This window comes from Podarcis gaigeae (genome assembly GCF_964106915.1).
Source record: "Podarcis gaigeae genome assembly, chromosome: 10".
Lineage (NCBI taxonomy): Eukaryota > Metazoa > Chordata > Lepidosauria > Squamata > Lacertidae > Podarcis > Podarcis gaigeae.
This window is the reverse complement of record NC_139686.1, coordinates 30,097,481-30,116,662: the sequence shown is the minus strand read 5'-3', so window position 1 is coordinate 30,116,662 and position 19,182 is coordinate 30,097,481. Positions and strand designations below refer to the sequence as shown.

Genomic DNA, 19,182 nt, shown 5'->3' with positions numbered 1-19,182 from the left:
TGTGGCGGGAAGAAACACGGAAGTGCGTTCATCATAGACAGTAGTACCATAGAAGCGAGACAGGAAGAAGGGCATTTCACGTGGGAGAAGCGAGGCAACATGTCAGCCTCCTTGCTGAGGAAGGGTCTGGAGTTGCTGGAGACGGCGGGAGGTAGTGTAAGGCAGCGGGGGACTAAGGGAAAGGGATGAAATCCGTTCGTTCTTTAATAGGCCTTTTCTCTTCCTCTGGACAGCGTCCGCTCCCCGGCCCAAGAGGGCAGCCACCACCAGCCCAGCCAACAAGCAGTCGCTGGCGAGGGCGAGGAAAAAGAAGCTCTCTCGGCCCCAAAAGGAGAAGGCGACAGTCAAGGGCAAAGTCATCAAGTCCGCGTTAGGTGAGCGCCGAGGAGCCATTATCTTCGAATCCACCCATAAGTTTTTTACCAATCAAAGCAAAACCCTTCAGGCAAGCTTGCTCTGAATCCCGGGAGGATGCAGTTAATCACCGAAACCTTATATTTATTACGATGACGAACAGCAGAGATGCTCAAGTTTTAAAGCGAACCGCTTTGACTTTCCTCCTTCTTCAGCTGTTCTTATGTGTATCAGATGCTGCAGCCGAGGTGGCAGTTTCAGAACAGGAGGGAGTGTGGCTGTTGTTGAGTGATGCCTGTTATTCTCTTCCAGGTTGAGCCTTTTTAGTTTAGAGAGAAGGGGAATAACAGGAGATATGCATCCAGGTGCATTAAACTATGCTTGGTGTGGGGAAGGTGGGTAGAAAAAATGTTTTTCTCCCTCATAATACTGGAACTTGAGTGCAATCCAACCAAGTTGAATGTTGGAAAATTCAGGAGAAACCAAAGAATGTATAAAGGACAAAATTCATTCCTACAGAAGGTAGTGATGTCTACCAATTTGAGTGGTGCTAAAAGAATAGACAAATTCATGGAGCATAAGGCTATCAGTAGCTTCTAGCCATGATGGTTATGTTTCCCTCCTCTGTGGGAGGCGGTGTGCTTCTGAATACCGGTTGCTAGGAATCACAGGTGGGGAGAGTGCTATTCTGCTCATAATCCTGTTTACTAACTTCATGTAAGCATCTGGTTAGCAACTGCGAGAACAGGATCCTGGACTAGATGGGCCATTGGCATGTTCTCTGTGTTTCTTCAATGAGATCCTGTATCAAATATATAGATACTGTATTTTTTGCACCATAACACTCACTTTTTTCCTCCTAAAAAGTAAGGGGAAATGTCTGTGCGTGTTATGGAGGGAATGCCTACGGGTGGCATGCCTACGGATTTTCCCCCTCTAAAAACTATGTGCGTGTTATGGTCAGGTGCGTGTTATAGAGCGAAAAATACGGGTATATCTCCAAGTATATATACCCAGGCATTTTGAGTTTTTTCTAGAGCAAATGACATTTCTGTTGCAATTATGGATCAACCAGAGAGGCCTTAATTATCTGAATATTACCTCACCTACAGTACCCTCTGTTCACATCAAAGGAACTAAGGAATATGGAAACCAAAATGTTTTGCTTAAATATATGTTTTGTAAATCACTGGTGATGAGTGCAGGGTCTATGTCAGTTCATATGGAGAAAGGCAGTCCTTGAGGTCCTCAGATGGTTTGCAGATTAGGAATTCAAAAGGAAACTGAAAAGACAAACTGACTTTTGCCCCAGCTGGAGCTGCTTTAAAAAACTCTGTGCACATGGAGAATTGTGAATGACATGCAGGAACATTCTGCAAGACTGTAATAATACATGCCCAGGCATCTGTCCTTGTTTTGTATCCATTAGTTACATTAGTTGCTTAATGATCCAAATTGTGTATTTGTATAGACATGAATCTCTCTACTACCATCACTTCCCCACTTCCTTGGGCTTCTCAATGTACTATATTATAATTAAGATCTGGAAGGTTTTGTGATTGGCCTATTATCTACCTTGAAGTGACTGCAGTATTCACTTTAGTAAATAATTTTGCTCTCCACATTGGGAATTAACACATGCCCCACGCATGGTCCTAGTTGATCCAATGAAAGACCACATAACCGGTTTTATCTGTACTTTTAGATCTATAACCTGTGCTATACTATATGATGGGCAATTTAAAAAATTAATAAATCTGGGCCGCAGTGGCAATGTCCATGCCGTACATGAAAGAAAGTATCAGTCATAGCAGCATGTTACATCTTGCTGTATCTGTTGAACAATCTTACTAACAATTATTTTCTTAACCTTCCCAGAGGAGTATACGAAACATCAAGCTGTTGACCATTTTCAGGAAAATGTGAAGTACATGACGAGTAGCCATTTCATGACAGACAGCACCATCACTCAGAAAGTGAGCCTTCTACTCTGTTCATTAGATCCCATAGTTTACTTGGAGGCAGGGGTGAGGAATGTGCTGCCGCTGCAAATTTGTTTTTCCTGCCTTGTGCCTTGTCACACCCCCTAACAATAATGTTTCTTTAATAGAAATTGAGTTGATAAAGTTTGCCTGAAATATGGGTTCTATGTGCCATATGTTGTGTAAGAAAAACTAACAAATTTCTATACCTGTAAAGTATCAGTTGAAATGATGTCTCAAAAGGAAGAGCTGTAGCTCAGTTGCAGAGCATCAGTTTTGCATGCAACAAGTCCCAGATTCAGTCTCCAGACGGGACTGGGGATATTCCTGGCCAGAAACTACCAGTCAGTGTGGACAGTATTGAGCTACATGGACCAATGGTCTGACTCTGTGTAAGCCAGCTTTCTGTGTTCCTAAGGTCAGGGCATCTTGAGAAAGAACTTGCATTTTTCCGCTTACCGTCTAATTCCTATTGCTTCTTGCTCTGCCATTCTTATCAAATGGTAAATATTTATCTTAATACATTAAAAATATATTTTTAAACCGTCTGGGGAATTCCTAAAATGATTTCTACTAGACTGTAAATCAGACTTTTTGACTCAAGTTTTTTTTTATTATTATTCTCACCTTGCATGGGTCCTTTTCTTCCCAAAAGGAAGAGGCAGTTGCTTTTGAAATTGGACCATGATTTAATTTTAGTATTGGTATGCAGCAATGCAGAGTGTAGCCTTGTTGGACTGAATTTCCTTAAATTATTTTGAACCAGAGCCTAGACTTGGCTCTATTTGAACAGTGTGTCAGCAGTCTGTGCTCAGATGATTGTTTGAGCTGGAAGATAAATTGAGATTTGAGAACTGTAAGTAGTTTTGCAATAATAGAAAGCTGTAACTTCTCGTTTCCCTTTGTTTTGTGTCTGAAGGTTTTGGCCCAAAATAGAGGCAGGAAAGCCAGAGATCGCCGTCAAGAGGAGGAGAAAAAGAAGCCCGAAGGCACCGTTTTCACCGAGGAAGACTTCCAGAAATTTGAGAGAGAATATTTTGGGGGAACTGGAGCAGTCTGAAGAAAACGGCACTGTCTCCTGGTTATAGAGAAAACATCAAAGATTAGGATACTTCCTTTTTATAAGCAATTGGGAGCAGAACTTTACTATAGGGAGCTGAAGCACCTTTACATCTAACTTGTTCAGTCCTCTCATGCAGGATGTCTGCTCTTTCTTACCAAGAAAACATTGTTCCTAGGAATAACCTACTTTGGGACTTCTACCTCTCTAATACTTTTTGCAGCAGTATGAGAAAATGCTGGCTGGAACCAATCATCCCCCACCCCCAAATAGTTAAGAGGCCTGAGAAACAAATTGAATGCAAATGTTGGGGCAAGGGGAATTCGCTAAAAGTGTGGGAATTAAATACATTTCCTTTTGCAGGTATGCCACTAGGAAAACTCCATAAATGTGTATTTTATTGTTACACTTGCATTTTCGTCCTTCTTCCAAAGAAATTACAGCATATATACAGTTGTGCTTCGTACCCCAAGTGATCATCTGTCTAAAGCATCTTAGGTTTCTGTATTCAGTGTGAGGCTGTAGTAACACTGCTTCTGTTAGTAAGTGAAAAGGGTCACTAGTTGAGTTTCTGAAAATGATTCTTGAGGCTTACAAGGTAGGTATTTATGGTATAGCGTAACTTGTGCTCTTACAGTAGCTTGAGGGCAAGTAGCTTGGGGGCACTTCTGGATCCTTTGCTGTCGCTTGAGGCCCAAGTGGTCTCAGTGGAGCGAAGTGCCTTCCATCAGCTTCGACAGGTGACCCAGCCACATCCCTATCTGGATAGAGATAGCCTAACTTCTGCCACCTGTGCTCTGGTAACCTCTAGGGTCGTAGTAGTACTAGTAGTAACATTTCTTATACGCAGCTCATCAGACTGGGTGGCCCCACTCTGGGCGATTACTGCAGTGTGTTATACATAGGGCTGCCTCTGTGGACAGTTAAGAAACTCCAGCTGGTGCAGAATTCAGTAGCCAGGTTGCTAACCAGGACAAGAAGGTTTGAGCATATTACACCAATCCTGAATTGCCTGTTGATGAGTTTCCAGGCTCTATTCAAAGTGGGTTTTTTTACATATTAAGCTTTGAACTGCTGAGGACTGCCTGCCACCATATGAACCGACCCAGACCCTATGATTGTCATCTGAGGACCTTCTTTGTGTGCCTCAAGAGGTCTGGGTGGCAGCAACACAGGAGTGGGCCATTTCTGCAGTGGCTCCGTTTGTGGAATGCTCTCCTCGGGGACGTTTGGCTAGCACCTTTATTACACACCTTTGGACCCCTGGCAGAAATGATCCTCTTTAACCAGGCCTGACTGATTTAACATCCTATATACCCTTTTAAATGTGTCTATGGGAGTGGGGTTATTGGTTTGTTTTGCTTTTGTATGTAATTTTCTTTTTGTATTTTTGTGAGACACTGATCATCGGGGGAAGGACAGTAGACAAATTTAATTTAAAGTGCTCAGTATACTTGGACCAAGTTGGGCTGGGAGCCAATAGTGTTGGAGGGTAGCTGATGGTGTAAATGTTCAGCAGCTTGTGAACTATTTAAATTATTTCTTAATTTTGCAGTTTCTGCAAAACCCTAGCATGTTAGTCTCCCCAAAATGAGATGGGAAAGCCACTGCTCTCCAGCTGTTATTTTAAACTTCCATAATCCCAGAGCTTTGGCCATGCTCCCTATGGCTGATGGTGTAAGGACCACAGCTCTCCCTCAGTGAGCCAATTGTTGTTATTGTGCAAATTCATTTTAAGAGTCACCATCTGCACCTAGCAGCCTTGGGCAGCTGCCAAGCCCCCATTCTGGCCCATTAAAAAAATAATTAACATCTGTATTAAACTTTTCAGTGCATCACTCCAAGTGCAGCAAAATCGCCAGTGCAATTTCTAAGACTGCTGAACTCATGCCAGATAAATCAAAGATGTATTTACTAGTGGAAATACCCCTCTGCCCCAATTATGTGAAAATATTTTAAATATTTTCTCCACCTCATCTTAATCAATTTGGGTTTAAATTACTTGGCAAAATCTGCTGCACGGCACAGTAACTTTACCAAAATGTGGCAACAGCACTCTGCCAGTAAATCTACTGTGGTTGTCAAAAGCTATGGGTACATAGCTTTTGCTACTGATTGCTAAATTGTTAGGCTGTTGAAAGCTTCTTCAGATTATTAAGGGAAAAAGCATCACCAATGTAGGAGGCAGATGAAGCTGTCTTGCGGTTAAGTGTTCTTCAGTGTGGATATTCTTAGTTAACTTCCTTTTCTCCCCCCCCCCCCCAGCCCAGGGTGTAGTCACACTGAACAGAAATGCTATCATTTCAATTCTTTGTGCGTTTTTGTTGCAATATGGTGTTTCAAAACCTTGTGTGCAAACAGCCAAAGATGTCTGACAAATTACCGTAACCAAATTAAAAAAAAAACTCATAGAACTAGCTCTTGCTCCTCCCTTCATGGACTTTTGTCAACTGTATCTAACCAAATGACACCCACCCCCAAGTACATAGCAGAGTAAAACTGCTATTAAGGTTGCTTTTGAGAATAAAGGCCTTTGGATCATTAAACTTAGAACTATTTATTGGTTGTACCGATATATATGAAAATATCCACACATAACTAGCTTGGAGATAAATACTACCAAAAGTGCCATATCCCATTTTTTAAGCCTTATCAAGTGCAGTTGCCAGGTTCCCCCCTCACCAGCATAATCCAGACCTCTCTATTTTTATTCTTTTTGAATTTTATTAAAATCTGCAGACCAAGCCTGCTGTAAGTAAAACCTCCATTTGCAAGACACAAGACAAATGTGTACTAGAAAATAATTTATTAAGCAACAATACACAGCTCATTGTACTAAGCTCTTATATACATGCATGTAACATATACCCTTGACTACCCTATTCTGGGACTTTAACTTTTTTACCCTTGGCCTTCCGGACCTCTTCAATTAGATCTTTCAAATACTGAATTTCTTTGCTCAGGGAATCTGCCTTTTCCCTCAGTGTTTCATTTTTCTGCTCTAGTTCTCTACATTCCCCTGATAAGGCCTCCTGCTCTAACCTTTTCTTCTGTCGATAGCGTGTAGCTGCAGTCTTGTTTTGCTCCATCTTCTTCAGTTTCTTATCTACTCTCTTTTCTCCTTTCATCTTTACTGACACTACCTTATCTGCAGGATGATCATAAGGTTTGGACCTCACAGGGCTATCATGCAAGACTGTGGCTGATTGACAATCACTGAGGGAATTAACAGAAGTGGTGGGGCTTTGCTGGGGAGACCCCAGGTAAGATTCTGGACTCATGCATATTCCACTATCATTATCTGAGTGAGCTTCATCCTCTTTTTCACACTTTGGAATCACCACTACTAAGATATGGGCTTCAGTTTTCTTGTCTCCTTCAAGAACATCTACTTCACTGCCTAATTCTAAACTGAAAGAATGATCTGTAGTGGAAATCACTGACTCTGGAGTGAGGGGAAATGGAAACAAAGGGGCCAGTGGGGCCACCTGGTCTGCCCCAGAGGGAGACTTAGGAGAATGAATAATTAATTCTGTTATCAGTGGAGTTTCTTTGTTGGGAATTTCTTGGACAGGAGGGTCAAATAGATCACACGTGTCCTCCAACGTGGCCATGAGCTCATCTGGGGAGACGGTGGCTTCCAGATCATCGATACCCAACAGTGCATCGAAGTCAAATTCCTTCAAATCCATCTTCTCCACCATCCAATCCATGCCAGAGAAGGCATCCTCTGTTAAAGAAATGACATTTTTTTTTAGAAAAAGAAAACAATGAACTTTATAAATGAGGGTTTTTAAAAAGTGTTTTTTTCTCTCCTTTCCTGTGCTCATTTAACATATTTAGATGATGTTGCTAGCACTCATATCAGCTCAGCTCTTTAATCTTATTAGGAATGCCACACATTTACTACATAGAACTATAATTCAGCCAGGCCACCCAACGTTTTCAGAATACGTTTTAGTCTGTGTCTTACCCTGGCTGTTGTCTGTGGCATTGTTCGAACTATCCACAGCCAGCCATTCGGAAGAGCCCACTTTAGCCTTGTCGCTGGAGAACCCATGCGAACTGAGGTTCTTGGCCACCTCCAGGTAGTCATCTAGGAGGCCCAGGCCCTCCTCAGCCACCAAACACGGCTGGTTGAAGGGGGACAGAAAATCCCCCAACAACATCTCTGTGTTTGAGAAGCTCATTTTGGTCAGATTTTAGTACTTTGTCGTCAAAAAGTGTGGACAAATAGATGGTGTCTTTGTCGAATACAGCAAAGCTGCTGTCTGATGGCTTGAAAAACCTGAAAGACACAAGCAATTTTTGTTGTCATTGATGTTGAATTCAGGTTATCCCTTGAGAGGGAAAAGACGAAAAAAAGTACATTACTGCAACAACAGCACCCCATGATTCCAGTTTAGGACACTGTATCTGGATCCTATCCAAGAGAGTTCTAATGAATACCAACAAGGCACTATTGTACAATAGCGCCAACTAGGATTTGTGGAAAATATTCTCACTTCTGCAAGGCAGCCTGCTTGGGTTTCCTCCCAACCATATATGGTCACAGCCACAGTTTCAGCTCCACCCACCACTTTTCCTGGTCTGATTCATGCATTCACAAGCGTCAAAGGCAACAGCTGCAGCCATTTCATGATCTGCCTGCTGTGCATGTCCCCACCCTATAAATAGGGAGCCATTTTGTGTCCTGCCACGTTCCATGAAGGTTCGATTACTCCTGGTATCCTGGCATTTTTCTAATCAAGGCTGAGAAGCAGCAATGTAAGGGGGTGCCAAATAGTTTGAATTCACATTCAGTGATCAAAAAAGGGTAACACTTTCCACAAATAGATATACACAAAACTTATTTCAAGGTGACAGGGAGCCATCTGAAATCCCCACCCTTTCTTGGAAAGCTAAATATGGAACCAATCCAAAACAGACAGTCAGATCTGAAGCTAGGGAAAGCCAGCATTTTTCTCCTTTTAAGTGTCTTGGGCCCAGCAAAATTAAACAAAAATTAGAGCTGCTCCTTTTGCCCATCACTGTATGTTGAGAAAAGCTTTACCAGTTGCCTGGCAAATAGGTACTAATAAACCACAGCTGTTTGGCTCATGAAAGCCACAGCAAATTTACCTTAAATGCCATCTTTGGTCTATATAGGAAGACACAGCACAGATCTGTCAATAGTTCAGATCTCATGAGCATTTGCTTAGCTATGAAGGGAAATCACTTTAATTACCCTGGGAAGCCCAGAGGCTCATTAAATCACCCTCCACTTTGGACAAACAGACCTCTCCCATCCTTTTTCTCTCCAAGGGAAGCCTTGCCCCACCCTCTGATCTCCTTTCCACTTCCATGGTAGATCTTTATTTTGGGAGGACGAACTATGGTATTTCTACAATGTCACCTTATCCCCACTTCATGCCCCGCCCACAAAAGCATATGTCAAGGCGCGACCCTTTTCCAGTGGGGGAAGCGGAGCGTAAAACGCTGCTAATTACACCCCGGGGCTTTTAATCCCGTGAGATGAGTCTATGAGCTCTGCCGCCGCCCACTACTGTCTTATGTTTAAAGATGGTTCTCGTCGCCCCCTCCTTCGGAAGAACGAGGCGATCCTCCAGTTTTTGTCCCTCCTCGATACTCACGCCATGGTTGCAGATGCCTGGAGATGCCGAGGCCGCGGCCGATGCTGCTGCGCCTCTGCAATGGCCGATGCCGCCGCTTGCACTGCCGCACCTACCATGCCATGGCGGCGGCTGCGGTAGCAAAAATCACCCCCTCGCTTCGACGCCGCGTTTGAGCTGCGTCCCGGACAGCGACACGCAACAGCAGACTACACACTTAATTCTACAGTCAGACAATGAGGCTGCGCCGCCCGCGCTTTCCGTATTTATATGCAACAAGATCCGGCAGGACGCGCCCCTCGAAGAGCAATCACTCCAACAGGATCCTTCCACCAACCGTTTCCAGAGTTAAAATAACTTCGTTCAAAGAACTGGATTTTCTCAGAGGGCACTCTGCAGGACTCTAGGGGTCAAACGTACAGTTCGCGGGGCTTGGCGACTGGATCTGCCTGCCCCTTCTCAAAAGTCAGCGGAAGGTTTTCAGGTACTACACTGTGCTATTTTACTCTAATGCCGCTCTCCAGGCTCTCAATTAAGGTCAGACCGCGTGACGCAGAAACGGCTGGCTGGCTTCCTATTGGCTTCCTTGGAGCAGTGGGAAGGCGACTGGCTGGAGCAGATGATGTCCCGAACTCGAGATAGCACGTGAACATAGAAACACCCGATTGGCTGACAGCGCCTGTCCACGTGTACTGTAAACCGTCATTGGCTTAGAGCGGGAAGGGCGTCAATGGGTTCCGAAAGGCAGTTGAGGGGTGGGAGGGAGGCAGAATTATTTTCTGTTTCGCACGCGCGCATTAAAAATTTAACCGCCTCAGGTTGGAGGACGGCGCAAACGTCCTTTCGTTGTCCGCGTCCTGCGTGTTTCTTAATGCGCTGCTGCTGCTTGCCTCTCCCTTCTTTTGGAATGTGAATATAGGAAAGGAAATTTGTTCCATCTTCTTTGCCATCCTTTTCCTTCCCCCTTTTCCAGAGCGGCTGCCATGTTTGGTCGGTGTGGCAAGAGACTAAACATGGCTGCTCCCCTGGAACTGGCCTTTGTGGAGCTCCGTCCGCAGGAGCCCTATAGGGCGCAGTAACCGCCTCTCCCTCTCCCTTTCTTGGCTGTGCTGGGGTGCAGATGGCGCCTGGCGAGCCTAATCGCTCCCCACCCTAATGCACTATGAATGTAATGAAAGAGATAAGAATTGAGTGTAACGCAGCTGCTTCTCCCTCAAGATGGCCAAGCGGCCCACAGAGTGGACATAAAGCCTTCGGGGGGCGTGGGGGGGAGATGAGCCTTCAGGCAGCAGCAGCCGCCCATGCTGACTCCTCGCACTTGCCTGCCTGCTTCTCAGGGCCGCATAGCGAGTATGTGGTGCGCTGGACTGGATCCGCGCCTCTGAGCTCTCGGGAGGGTAAAAGGATGAGATCGCTATGCCTTGGTCGCTGCTCCCACGTTTTCTAGGCAGCACCGTAGGCCCAGTCCTCTTCTCTGCACCCAGGGACGATAAGCGAGAGAGGGAAGGGTGTAAGGAGCTGCTCTTTGCCCTTGCCATGCACGTTTCTGTCCTCCCCAAAACGGGAGCGCGTAGAAGAAATGGTGCCGCTGGGGTGTATGTGTTCTGGGGCGCTTTCTAAGTTGGGGAACTCCCCCATCCTTTCCAGCATCTGGTGCAGATGGCATAAATTGTTTGGGCACCTTTTCCTTCCCTGTCCATTCGGCTTCTTTTCCTGCAGAATAACTGCCTCAGTGCTAAGCATAGGGTATGGTTTTTAAAAATAACATAACATGTAGCTTGACCCCCTTCGTGTTGGGTAATCCACTTCCTTTCTTCTGCCAGTATCTCTGGGTGATTCACAACTTTTTCTTCCTCCTTCCCTCATGACGGGAATCAACATGAAAGTTCATGTTGTGTGGTCTGGTAGCCCTGAATCAATAAAAGCACAATTGTTTCTAACAACAAATGAAAAGTGAGGAAAAGGGAAGTCTTTGGGATTTTCTTTTTTGCGAAATGAAAAAACTACACTTATCTGTGTACTAAAGCATTCACAATAGAAGGATTAATCATGATTTGTAGTATAAAGTGCACAGCTCTGTGACCTCTTCCACTACTGCTGCATTTTCTTATTGATCTCATTTGTATTCTGTCTTTTCTCTCTCGAAGAGACTGAAGGCAACGTACGTGGAGTCATCCCATTTTATCTGCACAACATCCCTGTGAGGCAGGCTAGCTTCAAGGTCATATAGGGAGTGTCATAATTGTGCTGATTAAGTTTTGGTCCAACAAATCTTTATCTCAATTCCATTGTGGCGTCCATTTTTTTCTCATAAATAAAGCAATGCTGCAGCTACCAAGCAAGCACTGGACTCAGCTGCGCAGCAATAATGGTTAGCTAAGGAAAGACATAGTCACAGAATACTTGCAGTAGTTGCTGACTTCTGCTAAATATGATGCTGTATTTACTGTCATTTTCAAAAAGATACTAACAAAGTATGTATGAATGGAAAACTCTTTACTTGAACTGGCTGTTGTTACTGTTGCAATTCCATCCATATAAATTTACAGATAGCTAATACATTACTTATGTTGGATGCAGTGCTTTGAAGGCCAGGTAATTTTTGTAATTTTGTTGTACTGTTAATACTATACACAACTTGTCTCAAAGCTATGTAGCGCCTAAAAGCTTTAGTGTTTCAAAATTAACAAGTTCACAAATGAAGAGTGTTCACAATTGGACTTTTTAGCCTGTCCAGTGCTACTTAAACCTGTATGTTGGTTGGGAATATGAAGCCCATGAGGTTATGTTGCTAGTTAAAAATAAACCAGTTCTAACACATACACCTTATTGTCTCCTTCTTTAAGATAAGCGTTGTTCAGCTTCTGTTTCCTCTTTTCAAAATAAAATCTTCAACAGGATATAGTAAAAGGAACTTCATTTCCCAAGACTGATGAGGGGAAAAATAATCACTAGGTGGACACGTCAGCACCAGTGTTTTCCATTGACAGAGTGCTAGCAGTTCTCCTGTTTGCTTAAAAGGTCGTACAAGATTTTATTGACTGATGCAGGTCAATCTGTTACTGTATTTAAAAAAGCAACAAACCATGCCCCTCTGGGTCACAAGTGATAAAGTTTTTTTTTTAAAAAAAATTGATTTAGCACTGCATTGCACCAAATATGTGCATTTGGCAAATACATTAGATTACCTCCTTTCTTTTTCTTTCTTTTTTACAAATTTAGTTTGGTTAGTTGAAGATAGATTACATGAAGGCTAATTTTACATATGTGCAGAAATAGATTTCACTAGGCCAAAACACTCATTTTTACAACCAGCCCCCAGTCACATTGATTTTGATGGTGCAAGAGTATCTGTGTTTGTTCAGCCCCATGGCCTTAACTAGATTTGTGTGTGTGCAGCTGTTCTGTGAAAGGGGTGGGGAATGCAAACTTAGCTGAAGAATCCACTGGTGCACATTAGCAATACTTGGCTTATTTACTTCTGCTGGTTTTGAAAATGACAGCAACAGAACCTATTAGGCTTTAACAACCATTGAAGTAAATATGTATAGTTCTTCAGATAGGAAAATATTTTAACATTCAGGATGCTAAAACCACAAAATCCTACTTTAGTTTTGTCATTTGCTCTCTGCCAAAGAAAAATCCCCAAAAGCACTTCAGTACTGCAGAAATCTAGGAAACTCTGCTTTCAGTTCATAAAGGGGGATGCAGCTGCTGCATGTCTGATTGGCTGGGCAAATGGGTGGACATCATCACAGGGTGCTGACTGGCTGCTGTAAACGATCTCATAGCATTCCCCTCCCTACTTTAGTGAATGCCTTTTTAAGTGAAAATGAAAAGGTCATTCTAATCATAGTTAAATCAATGGAAATTAAATGTAAACCTTAACCTCTATCCCCCAGAGATAATAAATCTCAATGAAAGAGCTCATTGTGGAGCTGAACAAAAGGCACAAGTTAAATAGAAAGAACTGGCTTGCCCTAGCATTACAAATGGAAATAAATCCTTAACATTTGTGGCGATGAAAGATTCCAGAAAGAAATTCCCAGTCCTTGAGGCAAAAATAAATTAATTCAAAACTTCTTGTTTTGATACTTTAGAATTGTCTTATATTTAGGCATGAAATGTAATTACTTTTAGAATTCTGCAGAGAAACTAATGTACCTAACCTGGGTGGGTAACAACATTTTTCAGCCTTACTGCAACTTTGTAGGATTATTATAATTAGTCTTACTGAAAAAGACTTGTCCCTGGCAATTGGAGGGAATTGAACACAGCATCCCAAAATCTATACCCAGCATTACAAACACACAAATCAACAATTTCTTTCTCTCTAATGTAAGATACCAAAAAATGGAATGTCATGTTGATACGTCAACACATCTCACCATTTCACAGCAAACAAACAAACAAACAAACCACCAGCTCTAGTTGCTGGAAATTTCCCCCACAGCATTCAAGAATCCACTGAATTTCCTATATCCCCATGGGTATATAATCCTAGTGGATCCCCCACCCTGCATGGGGTGTTTTGCCACTTACCAGGAAATGAGTTAACAATGACAACAGGTTTATGAGCACTCCTGTTTCCAGACCTTCCTTCCCACAGAATACCAAATTGAGGGCATGCCCTGCTCCATGTGCTGAGCTGACAATAAACTGAAATAGCCCCATGATCCAGACCACCTTTACCAGCTCAGTCAAGGAGACTGTTGGGCAGCAGGAATCAGTATAATTCGGTTCAGGGATGGGAAACCTCTGGTCCAGGGACTGGACTCTTCCCCAGGCCACATCACTCCCTGGCCTTGCTTCATAATCTAAGCATTTTCCCAGGATGGGATGTGCCCTTGAACTCTGATGATGCCTCTTGCTTGCCTGGATGGAGGCTAGAGAAGGATGTGTGAGTGTGTGTGTAGAAGCTAGCCTACTGTAAAAAGGCAAAACTCACTTTCATTGCTCCATGTCCTTTGGACTCTGGCCACACCCACCACTGATATGTGGCCTCCGGATAGTTGTCCCAAAGCAGAATGTGGCCCTTGGCCTGAAAAAGGTTCCCCAGAACTGGTGTATTTGTTCCCTCCATCTGTAGTTTATAACAATCTGGAGTTGGAATATAAGAGATGTTTGCAGACATACTTGAATTAGCCTTACAAGGTGGAAGACCAAGGCCACATTCACAACATGCATTTAAAGCACCATGATTCCACTGCGATTTTTACTATGATTGTCGTTAAGGGTGCTACAATTTACTGGAAATTGTAGTTAAAGGTGCTGAGAATTGTTAGCAGTCTCCTTTTCCCCTCACAGAGCTATTGTTCCAGAGTGGTTTAAGAACCAATCCCCATTCACAGGGAACTCTAGGAATTGCCCCTTTGTGAGGGGGCATCAGATATTAGAAACTGAGGAAGCTGCCTTATATCAAGTCAGACCATTGCTCCATCTAGCTCAGTATTGGCTTCACTGACTCAGACAAAGATCCAGGGATCTTCTGCATGCACAGCAGATGTTCCCCTACTGTCAGGAACCAAACTGATGGGTATTGCTCTGAGGAAGAATGTGAGAGAGCCCCTCTCCCTCTGCTCAAGGGCCTGATCCTGATGTTCCTCTGGAGCAGGAGGATAGTATCGACCTAGAGCAATGGTTCGTGGAAGGACACAGTTCAAGAACTGACAGTTGGGTTGAGCTGGGAGAAGAGCAACCAAGGGGAGAGGATCAAGAAGAGAGGGAGCTGGTTGGATCTCCCTCACTAGAAAGTGTGCAGCCCATGAGCCTAGAGCCAGGCGTCTGGATAGGGTAGCCTCTCAGAAGGCTCAGTGGTGGAGGGATCACATGGTGAGGAGACGGAAGTAACCAGAGAGAAGTGGGAAGAACTCAGTTGGGAGCACCTACACGGTGAGAATGGACGCTGAATGTTTGTGCTGTGTTCAATAAACCTCTGTTGCTGCAAAAGACTGCTTTTACTTCGTGCTGTTATCTACAAAGAGGGGGAAGGTAAGCCTTGCCTGGCAGCATGACGCCTACTGAACTACAGCCATTTTCCAATTGAATAAATTGAATTTAGGCACCTGTAGACATTACTGCTCTCCTAGTTCATACCAAATAGCAGCCTGGGTTTGAACCTGTAACATGATGTAAAGCAGATGCTCAGTCACTGAACTATGGCCCTTCCCTCCACTTGGGTGGGGGCAGCAGGACAGAGTTGTGTAAGACTCTGATGACCATCTACTCCATTGCTACAGTCCACATTTGGCCATTGGGCAGGAATGGAGTATTGCTACATTCAAGAAAATGCAAGAAGTGCTCAGAATTGTTCCCCTTAATCTACAGAGGGGGAAATCCTATGGAAAGCCCAGTTATAGCCAGTTAACACAAATAACATGCTCCTGTTTTGCATCTCGTTCTTTAGAAGCTGATATGCTTCATGAAGCATAACCAGTAATACAGCAAAAGGTCAAAACTGCAAATGAGTATTGGAATGTAAAGGGCAGACAGGGTTACAATTTTGTTACTTAAAACACAATAAAGGATCAGGTAAGGATGCGATTGTTGTCGTACTGGGTTGCAATGGGATCCTTTGGCTAGTTTACTCCACCTACAAACACATGGTTGAGTACATTTATACACTAGGTCAGAGCAACCATATTGTCACGCGATTCTTGGAATTACACAACGTCCCTCTTTCATGTTTCATTTTTCTTCACTGAATCACCATGAAAATATTATAATTACAACCGTAAGCAGAGTCTTGTGCTGCAGTGAGCTCACTGGGCCCAAAGGCACCAATACTTTGCTATTACTCCACTGCTAGACGGTTAACACAGCAGCCCACATACAGCATAGAAAAATGTTTATTATTTAATTTAATGCCCTTATTTATTTTAATCTACCTTTCTCCAAATGCAGGACCCAAGGCATAATAAATTATAACAAATACAACTAAAAACACACAAGAAATATAAATATCAAAGCAAAAAAAAAAAAAGGAACCATATTTTTTAAAAGCACTGTTTTCCTTTATTTATTATGGAGATTTTAGGTTGGTGGAAGGAAGCAGTTTGTCCCAGTTGCCACTCAACAAATTTAGTTGTTACCCAAATTATGGCACAAGAAACCATCAATGCAGATAGTGATATTTGGGGAAAGGGGGTGGAGTTAAAAGCTGAACACACAGATGTTTGATAGTGATACAGTAACTTAAGGGATGTCAAAAAATGAAAGATAAATCATGCATTCAAAACATATATTCCATACCTGGTGGCCAGTCTTTCCCTCACTAGGCCAGGTAACTTGATTACCGTAGCTTATAGACCAGGTGTAAGGAATCCTTTTTTTCCTGTTGAGGGCTGCTTTCCAAAGGGATGAATGTAAAAAGGTAAAGATAAAGGACCCCTGACAGTTAAGTCCAGCTGCAGACGACTCTGGGCTTGCAGCGCTCACCTCGCTTTACTGGCTGAGGGAGCCGGTGTTTGTCCACAGACAGTTTTTCAGGGACACGTGGCCAGCATGACTAAGCTGCTTCTGGAAACCAGAGCAGTGCACGGAAACACTATTTCCCTTCCCGTCAGAGCGGTACCTATTTATCTACTTGCACTTTTTGGTGTGCTTTTGAACTGCTAGGTTGGCAGGAGCTGGGACCGAGCAACGGGAGCTCACTGTCGCGGGGATTCAAACCGCCAGCGCCTAGGACTTGCCGATCGAAAGGTCGGCGGTTCGAATCCCTGCGGCGGGGTGCGCTCCCGCTGCTCGGTCCCAGCGCCTGCCAACCTAGCAGTTCGAAAGCACCTCCGGGTGCAAGTAGATAAATAGGGACCACTTACCAGCGGGAAGGTAAACGGCGTTTCCGTGTGCGGCTCTGGCTCGCCAGAGCAGCGATGTCACACTGGCCACGTGACCCGGAAGTGTCTCCGGACAGCGCTGGCCCCCGGCCTCTTGAGTGAGATGGGCGCACAACCCCAGAGTCTGTCAAGACTGGCCCGTACGGGCAGGGGTACCTTTACCTTTACCTTTTAGGCTCAGTGGTTTAGACCACAATGCCACCCACGTCCCCTTTGGGGTGGATGAGTATGGGCTTATTTGAAGAGGAGCATTTCAGATTGTAATTGAATAATGCAGCTTATTTTGAAGTTTTCAGCGCCTACATACTGTATATGCCTGCTGTTTAGGTCCCTAACATACCACGCAACATTGGGGATGTGATTACGAAGGCTAGAGTCCTAAGATGCCTTGGCTCTTCTGCTTTTTCCCAATCAAATAACCTTAGGAGCAATAGTTGTAGCAGGTTCCCAACTTGTGTTGCCTTACGGGGAAGTAAGGCATTATATAGGAATGGTGACTGCCTGGTAAGGCAGCAACATTCCTCTCTCTGCTTTCCACAGTGACAGGAAAGACTACTAAATTGCTTACAAGCCTCCAACAAACTGTTTCTCCATATGCTCACATTCGCCCCAATCATAAGAGCTGCAAACTTGCTTAAGGTTGCAAATCAGTGCACACTTACCTGCAAGCAAATCCCATTGAACTAAATGAGTTTTGCTTCCAAAAAGTATAGGATGATACACTTAAAAACGAAACCTGAGGTTTTCAGGGAGTTTAACTCCATGATGTACAATGCAGTCAGTGGCAGAGTAACAGAACTCACTATCATAAATTCAGGTCACGATGTATAGCAGCAGTGTACAAGCATTCTAATGGCAGCAGTGTACAAGCATTCTAATGGATGAATTCCATAGCCAAAGAACTCCAAATTACATGTCAAGAAATCACCGATTCTATATTCAGAGTTAGTAATGTGCATGATTATCAGACATCCCTGTTTCCCGGGGACAGTCCCTGGATTTACAAATCTGTCCCCAGAATGTCGCTGGATTTCATTTAATGTCCCTGGATTTATATTTTAAGTGTAGATTTATTAGGGAATGAATGTTGCGTGATTGGTTCAACGGCACTTCATATGGGGACTTCCGGCAAGGCAAAATGGCGGGCGCCACTGCCGAGGGGGAACCGGGGATGCCCGGCTCATCAACTGGGGGAACCACTGACCCCACCCCTGCAATCCAAGCCAAGCTGGGAACAAGAGTACCTGGCCACCTGGCCGACTGCCCAGTGGCGCTCCATGGCCATGAAAACACCGGAGCCAATGCAGGGAGAAGAGAAAGGAGAAAAAAGAGGGGAGCCATGACCTTGCTGCACCACTGCCGCCACCGCTGAGGAGAGGTAGGAGAGCACCAGGAGGGCAAGGACCCATGGCAGAGCCCAGACCCGACCCGAGCCTACTCCATGGCGGCTAGTGCTCCAAGAGAGCAGGCCGGGGCCCAGAGGAAGGCCACGCGACAGAGGAGGTCACAGAAGAGAAGATGATAGTTCTTAACTTTTTTTAAAAAATAACTTTTCTCTTTTCAAAAAAAAAAAAAAAAAGGTCCCTGAATTCTTTGAAAAAAATCTGGTAACCTTATATTTGGTGGGTAACCTTATATCTGGTAACCTTATATTTGGTGGGTAAAGCCAAAACAGGAAGAGGGCACAGAAGATAGAAGCAGGAGTTACCACCCTAGGCTCCTTTGAGAGGAAGGGTGGGATAGAAATTTTATAAATAAAAAGCAGGGATCTTAAGGACAGGAGGACAAGCATCCATGCTAGGCATAAAAGCCAAGACCTCAAGTTCTCTGCTCAACTCCTCCTTACAAACACACACCTTGACTTCTAATTTGCTGAGGAATTGCACCTTTAAAAAACAAAATTGAACACTGAGTTGTGTGAGAAGCCAATTCTTGCAACCTCTGCACCAAGGTAATATGACAGCTATCTTTTGTGGAATTTCCAAGTGACTTCCACAAGGCATATGGTGAAATGTTGATGTAAAGCTATAGCACAATCTTATTTAAACTTTTTAAAGCACATGAGGCAGCATGTTCTGCAGAAAAGTCTATAATTTTTTGCTCACTCCTTGCCAAGTTTTGCTCACAAACTAGCAAGTGTTATTTGAAAGCTGTATGCAGTTGTAGATGGATTATTGTATGGCTTAAGTACATTTCTCCCTGTGGGCATTACAAGCTGATAGTTTCAAGATTTTATCAATCTAACTAGCACACGAGGAATTTTCCTGTCCCCCAGCATACAGAATGTGAAAAAGGCTATGCATCTTATGTTGTAGAGACATTCAAAAACAGCCACACAA

The 19,182-nt window shown here is 43.8% G+C and overlaps 2 protein-coding genes and 1 long non-coding RNA gene across 3 annotated transcripts; 2 read left to right on the top strand and 1 right to left on the bottom strand.

Annotated features, from left to right (window-relative positions):
• Positions 1-24: 24 nt before the first annotated feature.
• Positions 25-7,148, top strand: RPS19BP1 (ribosomal protein S19 binding protein 1). The gene is made up of 4 exons (XM_083701745.1): positions 25-151; positions 234-374; positions 2,233-2,330; positions 3,256-7,148. Exons 1-4 carry the CDS (start codon positions 100-102, stop codon positions 3,394-3,396), a joined length of 432 nt encoding a protein of 143 aa, XP_083557871.1. The 5' UTR covers positions 25-99; the 3' UTR covers positions 3,397-7,148.
• On the bottom strand, positions 6,188-11,157 carry ATF4 (activating transcription factor 4). Its single transcript, XM_083701744.1, has 3 exons — positions 9,030-11,157; positions 7,370-7,684; positions 6,188-7,126 (listed from the first exon to the last, which is right to left on the bottom strand). The coding sequence occupies exons 2-3, from the start codon at positions 7,584-7,586 to the stop codon at positions 6,276-6,278; spliced, it is 1,068 nt and encodes a 355-aa protein (XP_083557870.1). The 5' UTR covers positions 7,587-7,684; positions 9,030-11,157; the 3' UTR covers positions 6,188-6,275.
• LOC310826648 lies at positions 10,647-11,828 on the top strand. The gene is made up of 2 exons (XR_014555908.1): positions 10,647-10,754; positions 11,156-11,828. It is a non-coding gene; the product is annotated as an uncharacterized lncRNA (long non-coding RNA).
• Positions 11,829-19,182: the final 7,354 nt, after the last annotated feature.

What these genes read in the sequence shown, in the direction of transcription:
- RPS19BP1 (XM_083701745.1), top strand. Translation starts at nt 100, where the DNA reads ATGTCAGCCTCCTTGCTGAGGAAGGGTCTGGAGTTGCTGGAGACGGCG. An exon ending in GTTGCTGGAGACGGCGGGAG is followed by an intron (nt 152 to 233) that starts GTAGTGTAAGGC and finishes TCCTCTGGACAG; the next exon opens with CGTCCGCTCCCCGGCCCAAG. An exon ending in ACAGCACCATCACTCAGAAA is followed by an intron (nt 2,331 to 3,255) that starts GTGAGCCTTCTA and finishes TTGTGTCTGAAG; the next exon opens with GTTTTGGCCCAAAATAGAGG.
- ATF4 (XM_083701744.1), bottom strand. Translation starts at nt 7,586, where the DNA reads ATGAGCTTCTCAAACACAGAGATGTTGTTGGGGGATTTTCTGTCCCCC. An exon ending in TGCCACAGACAACAGCCAGG is followed by an intron (nt 7,127 to 7,369) that starts GTAAGACACAGA and finishes TTTCTTTAACAG; the next exon opens with AGGATGCCTTCTCTGGCATG.